Below are 15,944 nucleotides of genomic sequence, written 5' to 3'. Positions count from 1 at the left end.
AGCGCAATTTTTTTGTAATGTGGGGTTGCACGAGATTGCAACCATGTTCTAGAAGAATTACCTGTATAAGAAATGTAGTAATTTTAAATATGAATTAAAAACAAACACAAAATTCACTATTTAGTCAGTATATGCAGAGAAGAAGTTTTTCTTCAATTGTTGACACATAAGAGCAACATCTTAAAAGGGTTGAATAAACTGAAAGGTGAACAAAAAAAAACACATGCAGACTGTGATGGCATTTCACTCTGTTCCTGTGTGTCAAGTCAATTGCTTGGCTGCTGGGCATATGCTTTGACACTTTTTTTCTTTGACCTGCCTTAGCTTATCACCTCACCCAAAGTGCTTTGACCATTTACACTGTAAGCATGATATTTTTATTTCTTGTACTGTGGACTTAAAAATGGGGCAAGATTCTGCTTTAAATCCAGGGACTGTGGAGGAAGGCGTTACAATTTCTGGAAAAAAAAATTACTGGAACTCATTGGGTGACCTTATTCAAGCAGTAGACAAAGATGTTAGACACCTTGACTCTGTGGGTATGTGAGCAGAGACAGAGTAGCCCAGTGGCAGATTTTTGATTTGGTTTTTCAACCAGGACCAGTGGTGATTATTCAGGAATAATAATTCAGGACCAGTGGTGAGTATTCAGGAGTAACACAATAACTTCTTGACTTTGTTCCTGGGCGAATGGCTACAGCTTTGTGTTTGGACAGTGCAGCAGAAACATGCAGGCTCTAAAGAACAAAATATTTTTCCATTCACAGCATAGAGAGAGCTAAAATGACATTCCAAACAGCTAGCTACTTTCTCTGCAAATTCCCTTGAAGGGGAAAAAAAAATCACCTTTAGAGACAATGACAAGCGGACCCTCAACTTGAGTGAATGTTTAAGAATTGATGTTTTTATAACCTCTGTCTTCCTCAAGAAGTCAAAAAGAGGTGGAATGGAACTGAAGAATAAGTGTGTAATCTGAATTAGTGCCAGAACTGTGCTTCACAGACTTTTGGTTTGTTTCTTTGCCACCCATAATATCTGAATCTGTTCATGTGTCTGTTTGTGTGTATATATGCGAGTTTCTTAAAAGTGGTAGAATTTAAGTTAGAGAGTTATAAGTTAGTAGTTGCTTTCTTTTATTCTATTAGTTGACAACAATCTGTGTAATAAATGACAGTTTTCTTCAGTACAGAAATCTGAACATTTTACTTTAACTGCTTCATCAGTCATATAAACTTTAGATAGTGTTAGTGACTTGTGATGAATCCAGGAATAGTAGAAGTTTGATTTCCAGCACATTATCACAGTGAGTTGGGACAAATGTTCTGTGCTTCAGGTTTTTCTTCAATATACTTTATATTGCTTTAATTTGTGTGTAGGATTTTAAAGTCACTATGTTTCTTCTCTCACATAATTGTCTTTGTTGAGCTTTCCCCATTCCTATTCCCTTCTGATGTGTTTCATACGTAATTTCTAATAAAATGTCTACATGTGAAATGTTGAGTTTAGCTTTTAACTTCATTGCCTTGGTGGTAACTTGATGGAGCAGATTACTGAACAGTTAAAATGCCAACTTGATTCTCATTCCATTTAAAGATGGACAATTTACTCAGCAATATTATAATGTAAGCAATGGAAACCATCTTAACCATGCAAGTTTCTGTACAGAAGCCTCACTATTTTAAGTATTTCTAGCATTATATGATAGAGTTCACATTTTGGAGGATGTGATTTTGTTTCGTTTTGTAGATTTGTTGACACAACCTGAATGGAATTGTAACAAATAGCTAGTGGTAAACATTTTTACATTGGAGAAGATTGAAAGCATGTATATTGGGGGTCAATTTCATGTCCACTTGATGCCATTATACTTACTATAACCTCTCCAGCCTGGAAAGTCTTTGTACATAGTGTTGTAATTCATCTATGTTAATACTGGACAAGCCAGACTTTAGAGTGAAATCTGGTTTGGTAGATTGTGACTTTATTTCCTTCTTTAAACATGGAGGTGGGTCACTGAACACATGTGCAACAGTTTGCCAATACTTTAACACAGGATAAAATCTGTATTTAAAAAAAATAAATTGTTAACCTGTGTTAGAGTCGACAAACTCCTAAGCGTCAAACTACAAAAACCACTCTTGAAAAAATGAAACTAAAACCATGTTCCCCTTTCTTCAGATGCACGCACATAAAAAATATAAATTAAATTTGGATTACTATGTAGTTCCTAACAAGGCATTTAGATTTCAGAATTTTTATATTATACAGTAATGTTATCATATTTAATCTAACATGTGTGAATTGAAATAAATAGGTACCTGAGCGATGAAACATCGTAAAGCCAACATTACAATGTGAAAATGCACTTTTTCAAATCTGTTTGAAAATGTGGATTTCCAACGTCTCTAAAAGTTGCTTTTGCCTTTCAAGAAGGGGATCTCATGATAATTAGGTCGAGAATAAAATGGAGCAACAAGAGAAACTAAGCAATATCCTCCTTTTTCAGTAAGTGTTCTTTTAAGACCCAATGTATTCATCATTTATACTTTAAGACAAATTCACCTGATTTTGAAATTCTTACCCAATCAGTACTCACTTCACCAGTGTTTTTCAAAGTCATTTGCCAGTGTCAGCCTACTTTAACACTGAGCACAGCAATAAGCAGCATCACTCACCACCCCTCCCATCCCACCCAAACCTCCACCACACACACAGATAGATAGTAACACCTTCCCTGATTTTTGGTTTAGTTGCCACAGCCTGTAGAGTCACCAGCTTGCCAAGCAATGAAGTTGAGCAGTTGCTCAATCGTCAAGAGCAGATATGCAGAAAAGGTTGAAGCTGCCACCCTTCATCCTGGCTCAGCTGAATAAACTTTTTTTTGCACTAAATTGAAGTCATTGACTAACTTGCACTGGCCAACACAGGGAAAGTGCCATGTCAGCACACAAACATGGCATGCCTTCCTGGCACTTCTTGAAGGATAGGTTTTTTTCCCCACAATTAAGGAGAACTTGGTTCACTAACATTCTTTTACTGTATGGCAATATCAATACAGTATGTTTAGGATAGTTGCAGTGCTGTGATTGAACAGTTCATGAGTTTCAGGATCTGCTGGAAACCATTTCAGACAACTGGTGTTCCTGAATTTGGGAGTTCTGGTCTGAAAAGATTAAATTGTGTATGTTAGACTTTGGGAGAAAAGTAAGGAATTGGAGCATGCACACAATGGAAAGATACTGAAGGATGTGAGTGAACAGAACTCTGGGTTCAACATTTACTTCCCTGAAAATGTTTGAATGCAGGTGCTTAAAGCCATAAATAATATCTTCAAGATTTCAATTTATCTACGGAAGCATAAAATACACAAGCAAATAAATTTAGTATTGTTTTGGCCACAAACTGAGCACTGTGTAAACTTATGTAAAGGATGTTAAAGAAACAGGGACATATAACGCAGGGTCTTTCAGGATGATACGAATAGAAAACTATGTTTTTGAGTATAATATTAAACAGTGGCACGGTGGCTCAGTGGTTAGCACTGCTGCCTCACAGCACCAGGGACTCCGGTTCAATTCCAGCCTCAGGTGACTGTTTGTGTGGAGTTTGCACATTCTCCCTGTGTTTGTGTAGGTTTCCTCTGGTTTCCTCCCATAATCCAAAGATGCATAGCTTAGGTGAATTGACCATGCTAAATTGCTCACAATGTTCAGGAAGTGTAGGCTATGTGCATTAGTCAGGAATAAATATAGGGTAGGAGAATGGGTCAGGGTGGATTTCTCTTCAGAAGGTTGGTGTGGACTTGTTGAACTGCAGGGCCTGTTTCCACACTGTCGGGATTCTAATTTAAACATTCCACTGAAGCAGTGATGCTAAAATGAGATTTGAAGAGCGGTTTTTAAAATTCTGTAAGTTCTTTGACTCTTAAATAGGTAAATACTGTTCCCTTTGGTTATGACAATAATTATTCTTTTTAGATTACCACTAAGAGTAATGAAAAATTTCTCTACAAACAATCGAGCGATTTCTAGCAATCCTCTTTATTAATGGTGTTTCTTTTGTCCGAGTGCTTGTTAGCAAACTCATTGACCAATGATAACTGATAATGCATTGGACTGTTTTTAGTACAGTGGGCCAGGCATAATTTGGATTTGGAGGGCAAGACCTCTGTTGAATGTTTGAGAATAAGATTTATGGGAACTGATAAAACACATCAATCTTTAAAAGAATGAGGGAGAGTGAATGATACTTGTGGAAATAATTCATTTGTGACTTATCTCCGTTATCTATGAATGTGTATACTTGCACCACTGTTGTCAGTGAAACATGTGCCATTTCTTTCCCTCTGGAAAATGACATTGAGCTTGGAGGCACAATGGTGCTGACTTAAGAATGAATAATGTAGATGTAATTTGCATGCAGCATATTAACAGAAGAAACAGTTTGAGTCTTTAGAGACCTCATGTGGAAATATAATAGGCTTCAGGAACTGTGGTCCTGACCTTGGACTACCCATGACAATGTCACAGGAGATCTACTAGTAATGGTTAATCATTTTCTTTAATAGGAGATCTTCACTCACAGATGCAGAATCCAGGAAAAGTGTTCCACAGCCAGTAGGGACGGAAGATACTTGTATTAGCAACCACACTGAAGTAAGCAAGATTGATCAGCTCATCCAAACATAGCGAAAATCTTGTATTCTTTATGATTGGCGTAGATTACAAATTTGAAAGATGGAGGATTGTTCAGCAGAATTGCATCTTGGAACTCTGCCTTTGTTTTAATCTGGACCTGATACTACTAACTTTTTTTGTTTTTCAGTTTGATTCTATATATAATTAATCTATAAAAACATTCTAAACTTTTATGTTCAAGACTGTCCTCTTGGCTTGCTTTTATTTTTGGCAAATCTTAGTATCAGCCCGGTACTTTCGAACAAGGCTTGGAAAGCGCAAGAAAATTAAAAGATTTACATTTTGTTTAACCTCATCAGTTTTCAGGTTTTCCCAGCTTTTCAGCATTATGGTCTCTGATTGCTGCAGTAATGCTAGGTGAAGAATTAACATAACATTAGGCCCACCTATGTGATTATGACTTTACGCCAATTCAGCAACTAGCCTTCCTCCGAAGTATGATATGATATTTTCAAATAAATGAAGTAACTATGAGAGTCATAAAGTTGTATAGCACCGAAACAGACCCTTTGGTCTAGCTCAGCCATGCTGACGATATACCCTAAATTAATCTAGTCCTATTTGCCAGTATTTGACCGATATCCCTCTTAAACCCTTTTCTATTCGTGTACCCATCAAGATGCTGATGTTTTCAATGTTGCAATTGTATCCGTCTCCACCAACTCCTCTGGCAGTACATTCCATTCATGTACCATCCTCTGCATGAAAAAGTTGTACCTCAGGTCCCTTTTAAATCTTTCCCCTCTCACCTTAAACTGAGCCCTCTATTTTTGGGCTCCCCTACCTTGGGGAAAAGAACTTGGCTATTCACCCTATCCATGTCCCTCATGATTTTATAAACCTCTATAGTGTCACCCCTCAGCCTCTGATGCTCTCGGGAAAATTGCCCCAGTCAATTCAGCCTCTCCTGATAGCTCAAACCCTCCAACCCTGGCAACGTTCTTGTAAATCTTTTCTGCACCCTTTCAAGTTTAACAGTATATTTTCTATAGCATGGAGACCTGTATTGAATGTAGTATTCCAATAGTGGTCTAATCAATATCCTGTACAGCCGCAGCATGACATCCTAACTCCTATACTCTATGTACTGATCAATAAATAAAAGCGTACCAAATGCTGCCTTCACTATTCTATATACCTGCGACTCTACCTTCAAGGAGCCAAGAACCTGCACTCCAAGATATCTTTGTTCAGCAATACTTCCCAAACAAAATCCACCATTAAGTGTTTAAGTCCTGCCCTGATTTTCTTAACAAAATGCTACACCTCACATTTATCAAAATTAAACTCCATCTGCCACTCCTCAGCCCATCTGATCATGGTCCTGTTGTACTCTGAGATAACCACCTTCACTGTCCGTTACACCGCCGATTTTGCAAACGTACTCCTATATTCACATCCAGATCATTTATATATATGACAAAAAGCAGTCAACCCAGCATCGATCCTTGTGGCACAGGTCTATAGTCTGAAAAGTAACCCTGCACCATTACCCACTATCTCCTACCTTCAAGCCAATTTTGAATCCACATGGCTAGCTCTCCCTGGATTCCATGTGATCTAACCTCACTAATCAGTCTACCAAGCGGAACCTTGTCAAACGCCTTTCTGAAGTCCACATAGACAATGTCCAATGTTCTGCCTTCATCAATTCTCTTTGTCACTTCTTCAAGAAACTCAATCAAATTAGTGAGACACAAGTTCCCATGCACGTAACCATGCTGACTATCCCTGATCAGTCCTTTATCTTTCCAAATGCATGTAAATCCTGGCCCTCAAAATTCTTTCCAACAGTTTAACCACCACTGACATCAGGCTCATGCCTATAGTTTCCTGTCTTTTTCGTACCACCGTTTTAAAATAATGTCACGGCATTAGCCACCCTCCAAGCTTCTGGCACCTCACCTCTGGCTATCTCAGCAAGGGGACCTGCAATCACTTCCCTGACTTCCTGCAAAATTCTGGGATACACCTGATCAGATCACTCATCTCCTGCAGTTCCACACATGGGTGGCCTTGTTGATCTTTTTTACAGCCCAGTTCTTTTCTTGGTTACTCTTTTGCCCTTAATGAACTTATAGAATCTTGAAATGCTCCTTAACTCTATTTGCAAAGCTATCTCACGTCCATTTTAGCCCTCCTGATTTCTCTCTTGAGTGTGCTTCCAAATTCTCAAGCACAATATTTGTTGATCCTATTACACTTGTTAACCAAATAGATCATATAGTTTTTTAAATTATGTATTAAATCATTGATTGATATCAACATTCAAAGATACTGTGCTAGCACGAAACAGTGTAAATGTAACATCACATGATAAATTTGAAAACCATATGCAATTATAACTTTAAGTGACTGTTTCTTCTTTCCAAAGCTAATTTAGCTCTTTGGTAGGACTGTAAGTTGATGAAAATCGTGGGAGGCTGGTAGGATTTTGAAAAATGTAAATTCAAAAGCAGTAAAAGATCTGTCAAGGCTTAAGAGTGGATGCAGCAACTTGAGTAAAAGTATACCAGGTGGAGCAGAAATTGAGAAATTAGCGAGAGTAATTGAGCATTAGCAATGAAATTACAGACCGATTCACCAACCTCAGTCGTGGGTAAGATCCTAGAATCCATTGTGAAGGATGAGATTTCTGAATACTTGCAAGTGTATGGATAAAGGCAGGGATGTACTTCTGAGGCTGTATAAGGCTTTGGTCAGACACATTTGGCATATTGTGTGCAGTTTTGGGCCCCAGGAAGGATGAACTGGCCCTGGAGTGTGTTTAGAGGAGATTCACAAGAATGGTCACAGGAAGAAAAGTTTAATGTGAGAGGAACGTTTGAGGACTCTGCGTCTATGGAGTTTAGAAGGATGAGGGGTGATCTAGTTAAAACCTACAGAATACTGAATGGCCCGGATAGAGTAGATGCTGGGAAGATGTTTCTATTGGTAGGAGAGACTAGGACGTGAGGGCATTGCCATAGAGTAAAGGGAAGACCTTTTAGAATGAAGGCAAGGAGATGCCTCTTCAGCCAGAGTGGTGAATCTATGGAATTCATTGCTGCACAGAAAACCGTGGAGGCCAAGTCATTGAGATAGATAGGTTCTTGAGTATCAAGAGTTACAGAGAGAAAGCTGGAGAATGGAGTCAAAAAACGTATCAGCCATAATTGAATGGCGGGGCAGATTCAATGGACTGATTAGCCTAATTTCTGCTCCTATCTCTTGTAGACTTTATGATATCCAGGAAAAATAGGGATAAAATCAATTGTGTTTTATCTAATTGTCATTTCTAACTTATGTTACAACTGGACAAATCAGTACCCAGAATGAAGCCTGGCTTCATAGATTTTCTTTAACATGATAGCCTTTCACTGAAACATAAGCACACAAGGCTGCAGTTTGGTTTGCGCATTGGACAGAAGTTTGTTATACAAAAGAAAGAAAACTAAAATAAAACAAACCAAGTTATCTAAATATAAACACAGTTTGAGAAGTTTCAAAACACATGGCAAAGCAAAACTTCATTTGCACTCCAACACAGAACCTTTCCAGTTACCCAGAAGTCCAGAGAAATTGCTTCCCTGTCACATTTTAATTTGACTTAATTGCCTCTGCTCCGTTCCAAACCTGCGAGCTGGGAAATCCTTCTTACTTGAATCATTACACAACTGCGGTTTAGACATCCTCAGTCTTTTGCAAAACATCCTTGTCTGGAGGTTTCATCATCTGCTACCTTTCACAAAAGGAACTTACTTTCTTAAATAAGAGCAAAATATTGTGAATATTGGAAATCTGAAATAAAAAGGTCTACGATGTTGTGGCCATAACGGAGACGTGGTTTTCACAGGGGCAGGAATGGTTGCTTGATGTTCCAGGGTTTAGAACGTTTAAAAAGAACAGGGAGGATGGAAAAAGAGGAGGGGCTGTAGCATTGCTAATCAGAGAGTGCATCACAGCTACAGAAATGAAGATTGTTGAGGGAGGTTTGTCTACTGAGTCAGTATGGGTGGAAGTTAGGAACAGCAAGGGAACAGTCACCTCATTGGGGGTTTTCTACAGACCACCTAATAGCAGTAGAGAGATTGAAGAACTCATAGGCGGTCAAAATGTAGAAGGGTTGTTGTTATGGGTGATTTCAACTTTCCCAATATCGACTGGAATCTCCTAAGTGCAGATGGTTTGGATGGAGCTGTTTTTGTCAGGTGTGTTCGGAAGGGTTTCCTTACTCAGTATGTAGACAGACCGACGAGGGGAGAGACCATTTTGGATTTGGTGCTCGGCAATGAGCCAGGACAGGTGTCAGATCTCGCGGTGGGAGAACACTTTGGTGACAGTGATCACAACTGCCTCACATTTACCATAGCCTTGGAGAGGGAAAGCAGCAGTTACCAAGGGAAGATATTTAATTGGGGAAAAAGGAATTATGACACTATCAGACAGGAGTTGGGAAGTACAGACTGGGAGCAATTGTTCCACAGAAAGGGGCACAGCAGACATGTGGAGACTATTTAAGGATCACTTGTTGCAAATGATGTATGAATTTGTTCCTCTGGGCCAGGTAAGAAGGGGTAAGATTAAGGAACCTTGGATGACTAGAAAAGAGGAGCTTCTCGTCAAAAGGAAGAAGGCAGCTCACATAAGGTGAGGAAGCAAGTTTCCAGCACAGCTTTAGAGGATTACAGGCTTGCTAGAAAGCAGCTCAGAAATGGACTGAGGAGAGCCAGGAGGGGGCATGAAAAAGGCTTAGCAAGAAGGATTAGGGAGAACCCAAAGGCATTTTACTCATCCATGAGGAATAAGAGAATGATCAGGGAGAAGGTAGGGCCGATCAGGGATAGCGTAGGGAAATTATGCGTGGAGTCTGAGCAAATAGGAGAAGCCGTAAATGAGTTTTTTGCCTTGGTTTTCACTAAGGAAAGGAACCTTGTTGTGAATGAGAACTTTGAGGAGCTGGGATACAGACTTGACCAGATCAAGATTGATGAAGTTGATGGGCTGGAAATCTTGGAAAACATTAAGGTTGATAAGTCCCCAGAGCCAGACCAGATTTATCCTAGGCTGCTCAGGGAAGCGCGAAAGGTTGCTATGCCACTGGCGAAGATCTTTGTTTCCTCACTCTCCACGGGAGTCAGACCCGAGGATTGGAAGGAGGCGAATGTTGTTCCCCTTTTCAACAAGGGGAATAGGGAAATCCCTGGCGATTACAGTCCAGCCAGTTTTATGTATGTGGTCAGCAAAGTTTTGGAAATAATTCTGAGGGATAGGATTTATGACTATTTGGCAAAGCATAGCCTGATTAAAGGCAGTCAGCATGGCTTTGTGAGGGGCAGGTCATGCCTCACAAATCTTATTGAGTTATTTGAGGAAGTAACAAGACAGGTTGATGAAGGCTGAGCAGTGGATGTGGTGTATATGACTTAAGCAAGGCATTTGATAAGGTTCCCCATGGTAGGGTCATTCATAAGGTCAGGAAGTATGGGATACAGGGAAATTTGGCTATCTGGATTCAGAATTGGTTGGCTGACAGAAGGCAGAGAGTGGTTGTAGATGGAAAATATTCTGCTTGGAGTTCGGTGTTGATTGGGGTCCTGCAGGGCTCTGTTCTTGGGCCTCTGCTCTTTGTAGTTTTTATAAATGACTTGGATGAAGAGGTTGAGGGGTGGATTAGTAAATTTGCAGATGACACAAAGGTTGAAGGTGCCGTTGATAGTATAGAGGGCTATTGCAGGCTGCAGCGCGACATAGACAAGATGCAGAGCTGGGCTGAGAAATGGCAGATGAAGTTCAACCTGGATAAATGCGAAGTGATGCATTTCGGAAGGTTGAACTCACGTGCTGAGTATAGGATTAAAGACAGGATTCTTAGCAGTGTGGAGGAACAGAGGAATCTGGGTGTGCAAGTACATAGATCCCTCAAAGTTGCCAGCCAAGTGGATAGGGTTGTTAAGAAAGCCTATGGTGTTTTGGCTTTCATTAACAGGGGGTTTGAGTTTAAGAGCTGCAAGGTTTTGCTACAGCTCTACAAGTCCCTGGTGAGACCACACTTGGAATATTGTGTCAGTTCTGGTTGCCTTACTATAGGAAAGATACAGAGGCTTTGGAGAGGGTGCAAAGAAGGTTTACCAGGATGCTGCCTGGACTGGAGGCTTGCCTTATGAAGAAAGGTTGAATAAGCTTGGACTTTTCTCTTTGGAGAGAAGGAGGAAGAGAGGAGACCTGATCGAGGTATACAAAATAATGAGAGGAATAAGTAGAGTCAATAGCCAGAGACTTTTCCCCAGAGCAGGATTGACTGGTATGAGGAATCATAGTTTTAAGATATTAGGAGAAAGGTATAGAGAGGACGTCAGAGGTAGGTTCTTTATGCAGAGAGTTGTGAATGCATGGAATGCGTTGTCAGCGGTGGTGGTGGAAGCAGAGTCATTAGGGACATTTAAGTGACTGCTGGACATACACATGGATAGCAGTGAGTTGAGGGATGTATAGGTTAAGTTTTATTATATTTTACGTTACTACTTCATGGGCCAAAGGGCCAGTTCTGTGCTATACTTTTCTGTGTTCGATGTTCTAAAATGCTGGAGAAACTCAGCAAGTTTGGCAGCTCTGTGGATTCTGATATGATTTCTTCAGAACAGAAGAAAAAAACCTCCTGTCCTCCAGTAAGTTCTTACATTCTTCTGATCTTGTCCTTTTTTCTGGACCCCATCGGTTGCTTTTTCTCTTCCCACACCCAACCCTTTTCCTGATTTCATCTCTTCCCCTCCTCAAATTTATTTACCTGTCCTCCACATGCTTTATTCCATGACCATTCAATCTTCTCCATTTCTTCTTCGCTGCTTCACTCTATTCCTTGCCTTTTCAACCTACTCAGCCCTTTCCATCTTCTTCTTCCATTCTTTTCTTCACACTTGGCTTTTGCCTTATTTTACCTTTCCTGGCTTGCTTCATTTATCATCTTGCCTTCATAAACTGCCTAAATCTGCCTTGGTCCTAATTTTGTGTGACCAAGTAAGACGTGGTTAGCACTGCTGCCTCGCAGCGCCGGAGACCCGGGTTCAATTCCCGCCTCAGGCGACTGACTGTGTGGAGTTCGCATGTTCTCCCCGTGTCTGCGTGGGTTTCCTCCGGGTGCTCCGGTTTCCTCCCACAGTCCAAAGATGTGCAGGTCAGATGAATTGGCCATGCTAAATTGCCCGTAGTGTTAGGTAAGGGGTAGATGTAGATGTAGGGGTATGGGTGGGTTACGCTTCGGCGGGGCGGTATGGACTTGTTGGGCCGGAGGGCCTGTTTCCACACTGTAAGTAATCTAATCTAAGACAACTTGACCCCTTGGGAAATCATCATGAAATGTGTACTTCGCCCAAAAGCAGGCACCTGGCTCAATGTCTGCTGAAGCTTCATCCTGCTTTCCATTCTCAGGGGCAGGGTAAGGATGCAGGCCCCAAGGCTAATTTAGCTGGAACAGAAATTAAACCTGTGTTGGCATTGTTCTGAACTACATGTTTGCCATCTAGTGAGCCATCTATCCCCTAGCCCTCAATACTATCGAATAATTTAGTTTAGATTGGATTACTTACAGTGTGGAAATTGGAGAAGGGGTAATGTGAGATGTAATAATTGAGCCTAGAAAGTTTGTGTTTTTATGAATAAGTAAGTCCTCAAAATAATGTTGCAACATTGACCATAAATTTTCCTTTTTCCTTTTATATATATTGGTAGTGCCACAGCACTAGAGAATTGAAAACTTCATTGAGCTAAATCTTGTGAGCATTGGGAATGATAAGTGTATTGCTGCAGTGTGTGAAGTTTCTTATGACCCAACACTGCTGTACATTTCTAATGTGTAGCGCAACATCCTTCTGGGAAATCTTGACAGACTAGAGTTGGGGGTGGTTCCGTCACGTCCAATTTTCATGGTAGTAGCAGCTATATGCTGAGTTTGAAGGTCCAGCCTTTGATGATAGTGGAACGAGTGTATGGGTGATTTAGGTAGTAGGTTAGGGGGAATTGTTGTGTTGTGGAGGTACAGTTGTTGGCAGAGTTGAAGCCCTTAGAATGAAAGGGATAGTGGTAGCATAGGTTTGCTGAGTGGTGAGTGGCTGCTTTTCTGGTTGAAGGAGAGTGTACAGTAGGCTTGATGTTAGGATCACTGCTTTTCTTGTTAAATATTAATAATCTAGACTTGAATGGATCGATTACAACTTCAAAATTTTCATGTGATGCAAAACATGAAGTATTGTGTGGAGCATAGTGATACATTTCAAGTGGATATAGTCAGGTTGGTGGAATGAGTGGACACATGACAGATGAAATGTAATGCAGATAAGTGTGTAATGATACATCTTGGAAAACTGACAATATAAATGGTGCAATTTTTTAAAGGTGATGCAGGAACAGAGAGACCTTTGATTATATGCCTACAATCATTGAAGGTGCTTTGCTGATTGAGGAGTGATTAAAATGACTCATAGCATCCTTAGCTGAAAAATGTGTTGCTGGAAAAGCGCAGCAGGTCAGGCAGCATCCAAGGAGCAGGAGAATCAGGGTTTATGCCTAAAACATCGATTCACCTGCTCCTTGGATGCTGCCTGACCTGCTGCGCTTTTCCAGCAACACATTTTTCAGCTCTGATCTCCAGCATCTGCAGTCCTCACTTTCTCCTCATAGCATCCTTAGCTTTATAAAGGTGCAAAAGCAGAAAGTTATGGTAAATCTTTTATGAGGAAACTGGTTTCATCTCAATTGGAATAGTTGACTGGACTTTTCAAGGAGTGGCAGTCTTGAGCAAAAGTGGCATTCTGCACCTTTTTAATACACAATGGAAGAGCTCTTTATTTCTGACAGCAGATTCTGATCAGGGCTTCTTCAGAAACATGGAGTGTATTTTCATTTTAACTGATCCATTGTAGTGTAGAACTGTCAGGGCAAAGCAAACCATGCCTGTTGTTTTCACAGCAGTCAGCTGCTGTATTCTGAAATTTAAAGGTCAACCACAGACAGCTGCAGTCAAATGCTAAGTACATAATGTAAGTGTAAGGTTAGGATGCCAGAAGGGTAGAGTACCAAGTGGGTAGGTTGCAAAGAGTTGGATGCCAGGCAGGGGAATGTGTTAGTTACAGTGACGAAAGGGGATTGTTCTGGTGGTGGAGTAAGCAGCTGGGTCCAACAAGCTGAGGAAGTGGTGTCAGATTTGGTGGTAGTTAAAAGGGAGTTGAGTTCATCAGGGTGGGGATGTGGGTCTAATAGCTGGGGGGGGGGGGGGGTTATCTGTCCTTAGAGACAAGGGTCAGTGTCTCATCAGTGACTGGGGCAATATTGGAGGTCTCTCGGAGGTGCAGTTGTGTGGTATCTTGGTAGGATTCAGTTTTATAGTTACTCCGGAGTTAAATTAGGTATTTAATAATTTTTACTTAACTGCAGCAGACCTTTGCAATTCTTTGATTTTAAATAAAAAGTTTCAGCTACAGGGGAATTGCCAATGAAATCTTCCATTTCCTGGGCAATTCCTCCCAAGTCTACTGGGATGGGGATTCTACCAGATCCCGTTATACAAAAACAACCATCTTGCCATCAGAAAAATCGAGCCATTTTGCCCACCTTCTATTTTAAGAGGATGTGAAGATTTAGGAGATGTAGAAAACATTTTATGAGAATGATTTAGGCATGGGGAGCTTCATTTATACTGATTGAAGAACGTGCAATTATTGCCCTTGAGATTTTGAACGAGGTGTTTAAAATCCTGACATTAAGTCTTAAAAATTAGAATGGTCTATTGGCTGTCCACCTTTTCTACCTTATAAACTTCAACTCCCCCAATATTTGCCTGTATCCTAATGCACAATAAATCTTATTTCACCGCCATCCCTGTGCTCACTAACTTACATTGGCTCTCAATCCCAGCAATTTATTACATTTCAAATTCTCATCCTTCCATGAGATTACCCCAACTCATTTCAGTAGCCTTCAGTAGGCCTCATGGTTGTCTAATTCCTATGCTTTGTGCATTCCCGCTTTCTATCAGCCTGATTATTGGTGACTGTGTGCCTTTAATTGCCTAGACACTGAATTATGTAATTCAGCCCCTAAGTCTTCCTCCGCACACTACCCCCCTTCCCCTCGCCACCCCCCCATGGTTTCTGTGCTTAGAGGTGCTTCATATAATTTTTTTAAAATCTCTGACATTACTTGTGGTGATTTGTATATTTGCTGTCATCTCTGTACACCTAAAATCTATTTAGATTCTTAATTCTAAGCAATATATACATTCTTTAATTTGTTTTGGTAAAATTTAATATCTGGTTAGTTGAAATTACTTAGCCGATCATATGTTCATTCTGTTAATATCTTGTAATTTGTTGCAGTCCTCTGTCTCTCAGCCAGTTATTTCTAATCAGTTTATTCAGAAATGTTAATTATTGCAAAGTAGAGCAGGTGAGACATGATCCTGGAACTTTTGATCTTGGAGGTAGGGATACTATCAGTACTCTTGTACTGCACACGAGGGCTCATTCTGTCGTTCGGCTGTTACCAGCCCATCAATTTGGATCACCTGAAAATTCAGAGATTGTGTTTGATATAGTAGTCTAAATTAAGTTAAGCCACCGACACTATGGTCTCAGCAGCAATCATTGTGGAATACCACTTTTCTGCTACTGCCATAACAGTGCCTTCCTCTTACTCTCTGCTTTTATGTCGAGCATTCTATTCCATTGAATGTGGGCATCGCCGGTTGGGCCAGCATTTACTTCCTATCTCCTATTGCCCCTGAGAATGTGCTATTGAGCTGCTTTCTTGAAATGTTGTTGTCCATTTGGTGTAGCTCCTCTCACAATGCTATTGGAGAGGTTGTTCCAAAATTTTGACCTAGCAATTTATTGCTTGACCCTTGTCTGTCCTGTTCAAAAATGTAACTGTTAATCAAGCAAGGCAAATCCTTTTAAAATACATCTTATTATAATTTTCGTTTTGAGATGTTCCATTAAAATAAATATTTCTTTTTCTACATTAGTTCTTTAGCCATGTGTTAATGTTCCTAATCTGACTTTGTTTGTTTTTAAGTGAAATTTCATGTTGCTCACACAATAATCTAGAGTTTAATACTGCTAGATGACAACGATCCTAACCTAAATTTAATCTTAACACTTGATATTTTCCCCCAAATGGATTTCCTCCCTTTTCCCAATTATTGATATGAATTGGAACAACTGGGGATTATCCCTTTCCTTTTGCAAATTCCTCTCCAGCCATTTATATAATATC

At 40.2% G+C, this 15,944-nt stretch overlaps 1 protein-coding gene across 6 annotated transcripts in view; it reads left to right on the top strand.

The window, feature by feature from the left end:
• Window positions 1-15,944, top strand: part of LOC140495864 (BCL-6 corepressor-like protein 1) — a 262,058-nt gene that overhangs the window by 153,377 nt on the left and 92,737 nt on the right. For all 6 annotated transcript variants that reach the window (XM_072595068.1, XM_072595065.1, XM_072595063.1 and 3 more), the window contains one exon: window positions 4,568-4,655. In XM_072595068.1, the coding sequence (XP_072451169.1) occupies window positions 4,568-4,655 (88 nt within the window). The remainder of the gene's footprint in view (window positions 1-4,567; window positions 4,656-15,944) is intronic.

The sequence above is a fragment of the Chiloscyllium punctatum genome, chromosome 25 (genome assembly GCF_047496795.1).
Source record: "Chiloscyllium punctatum isolate Juve2018m chromosome 25, sChiPun1.3, whole genome shotgun sequence".
Lineage (NCBI taxonomy): Eukaryota > Metazoa > Chordata > Chondrichthyes > Orectolobiformes > Hemiscylliidae > Chiloscyllium > Chiloscyllium punctatum.
The sequence above is the reverse complement of the archived record's forward strand: the minus strand, read 5'-3'. Positions and strand labels throughout refer to the sequence as shown.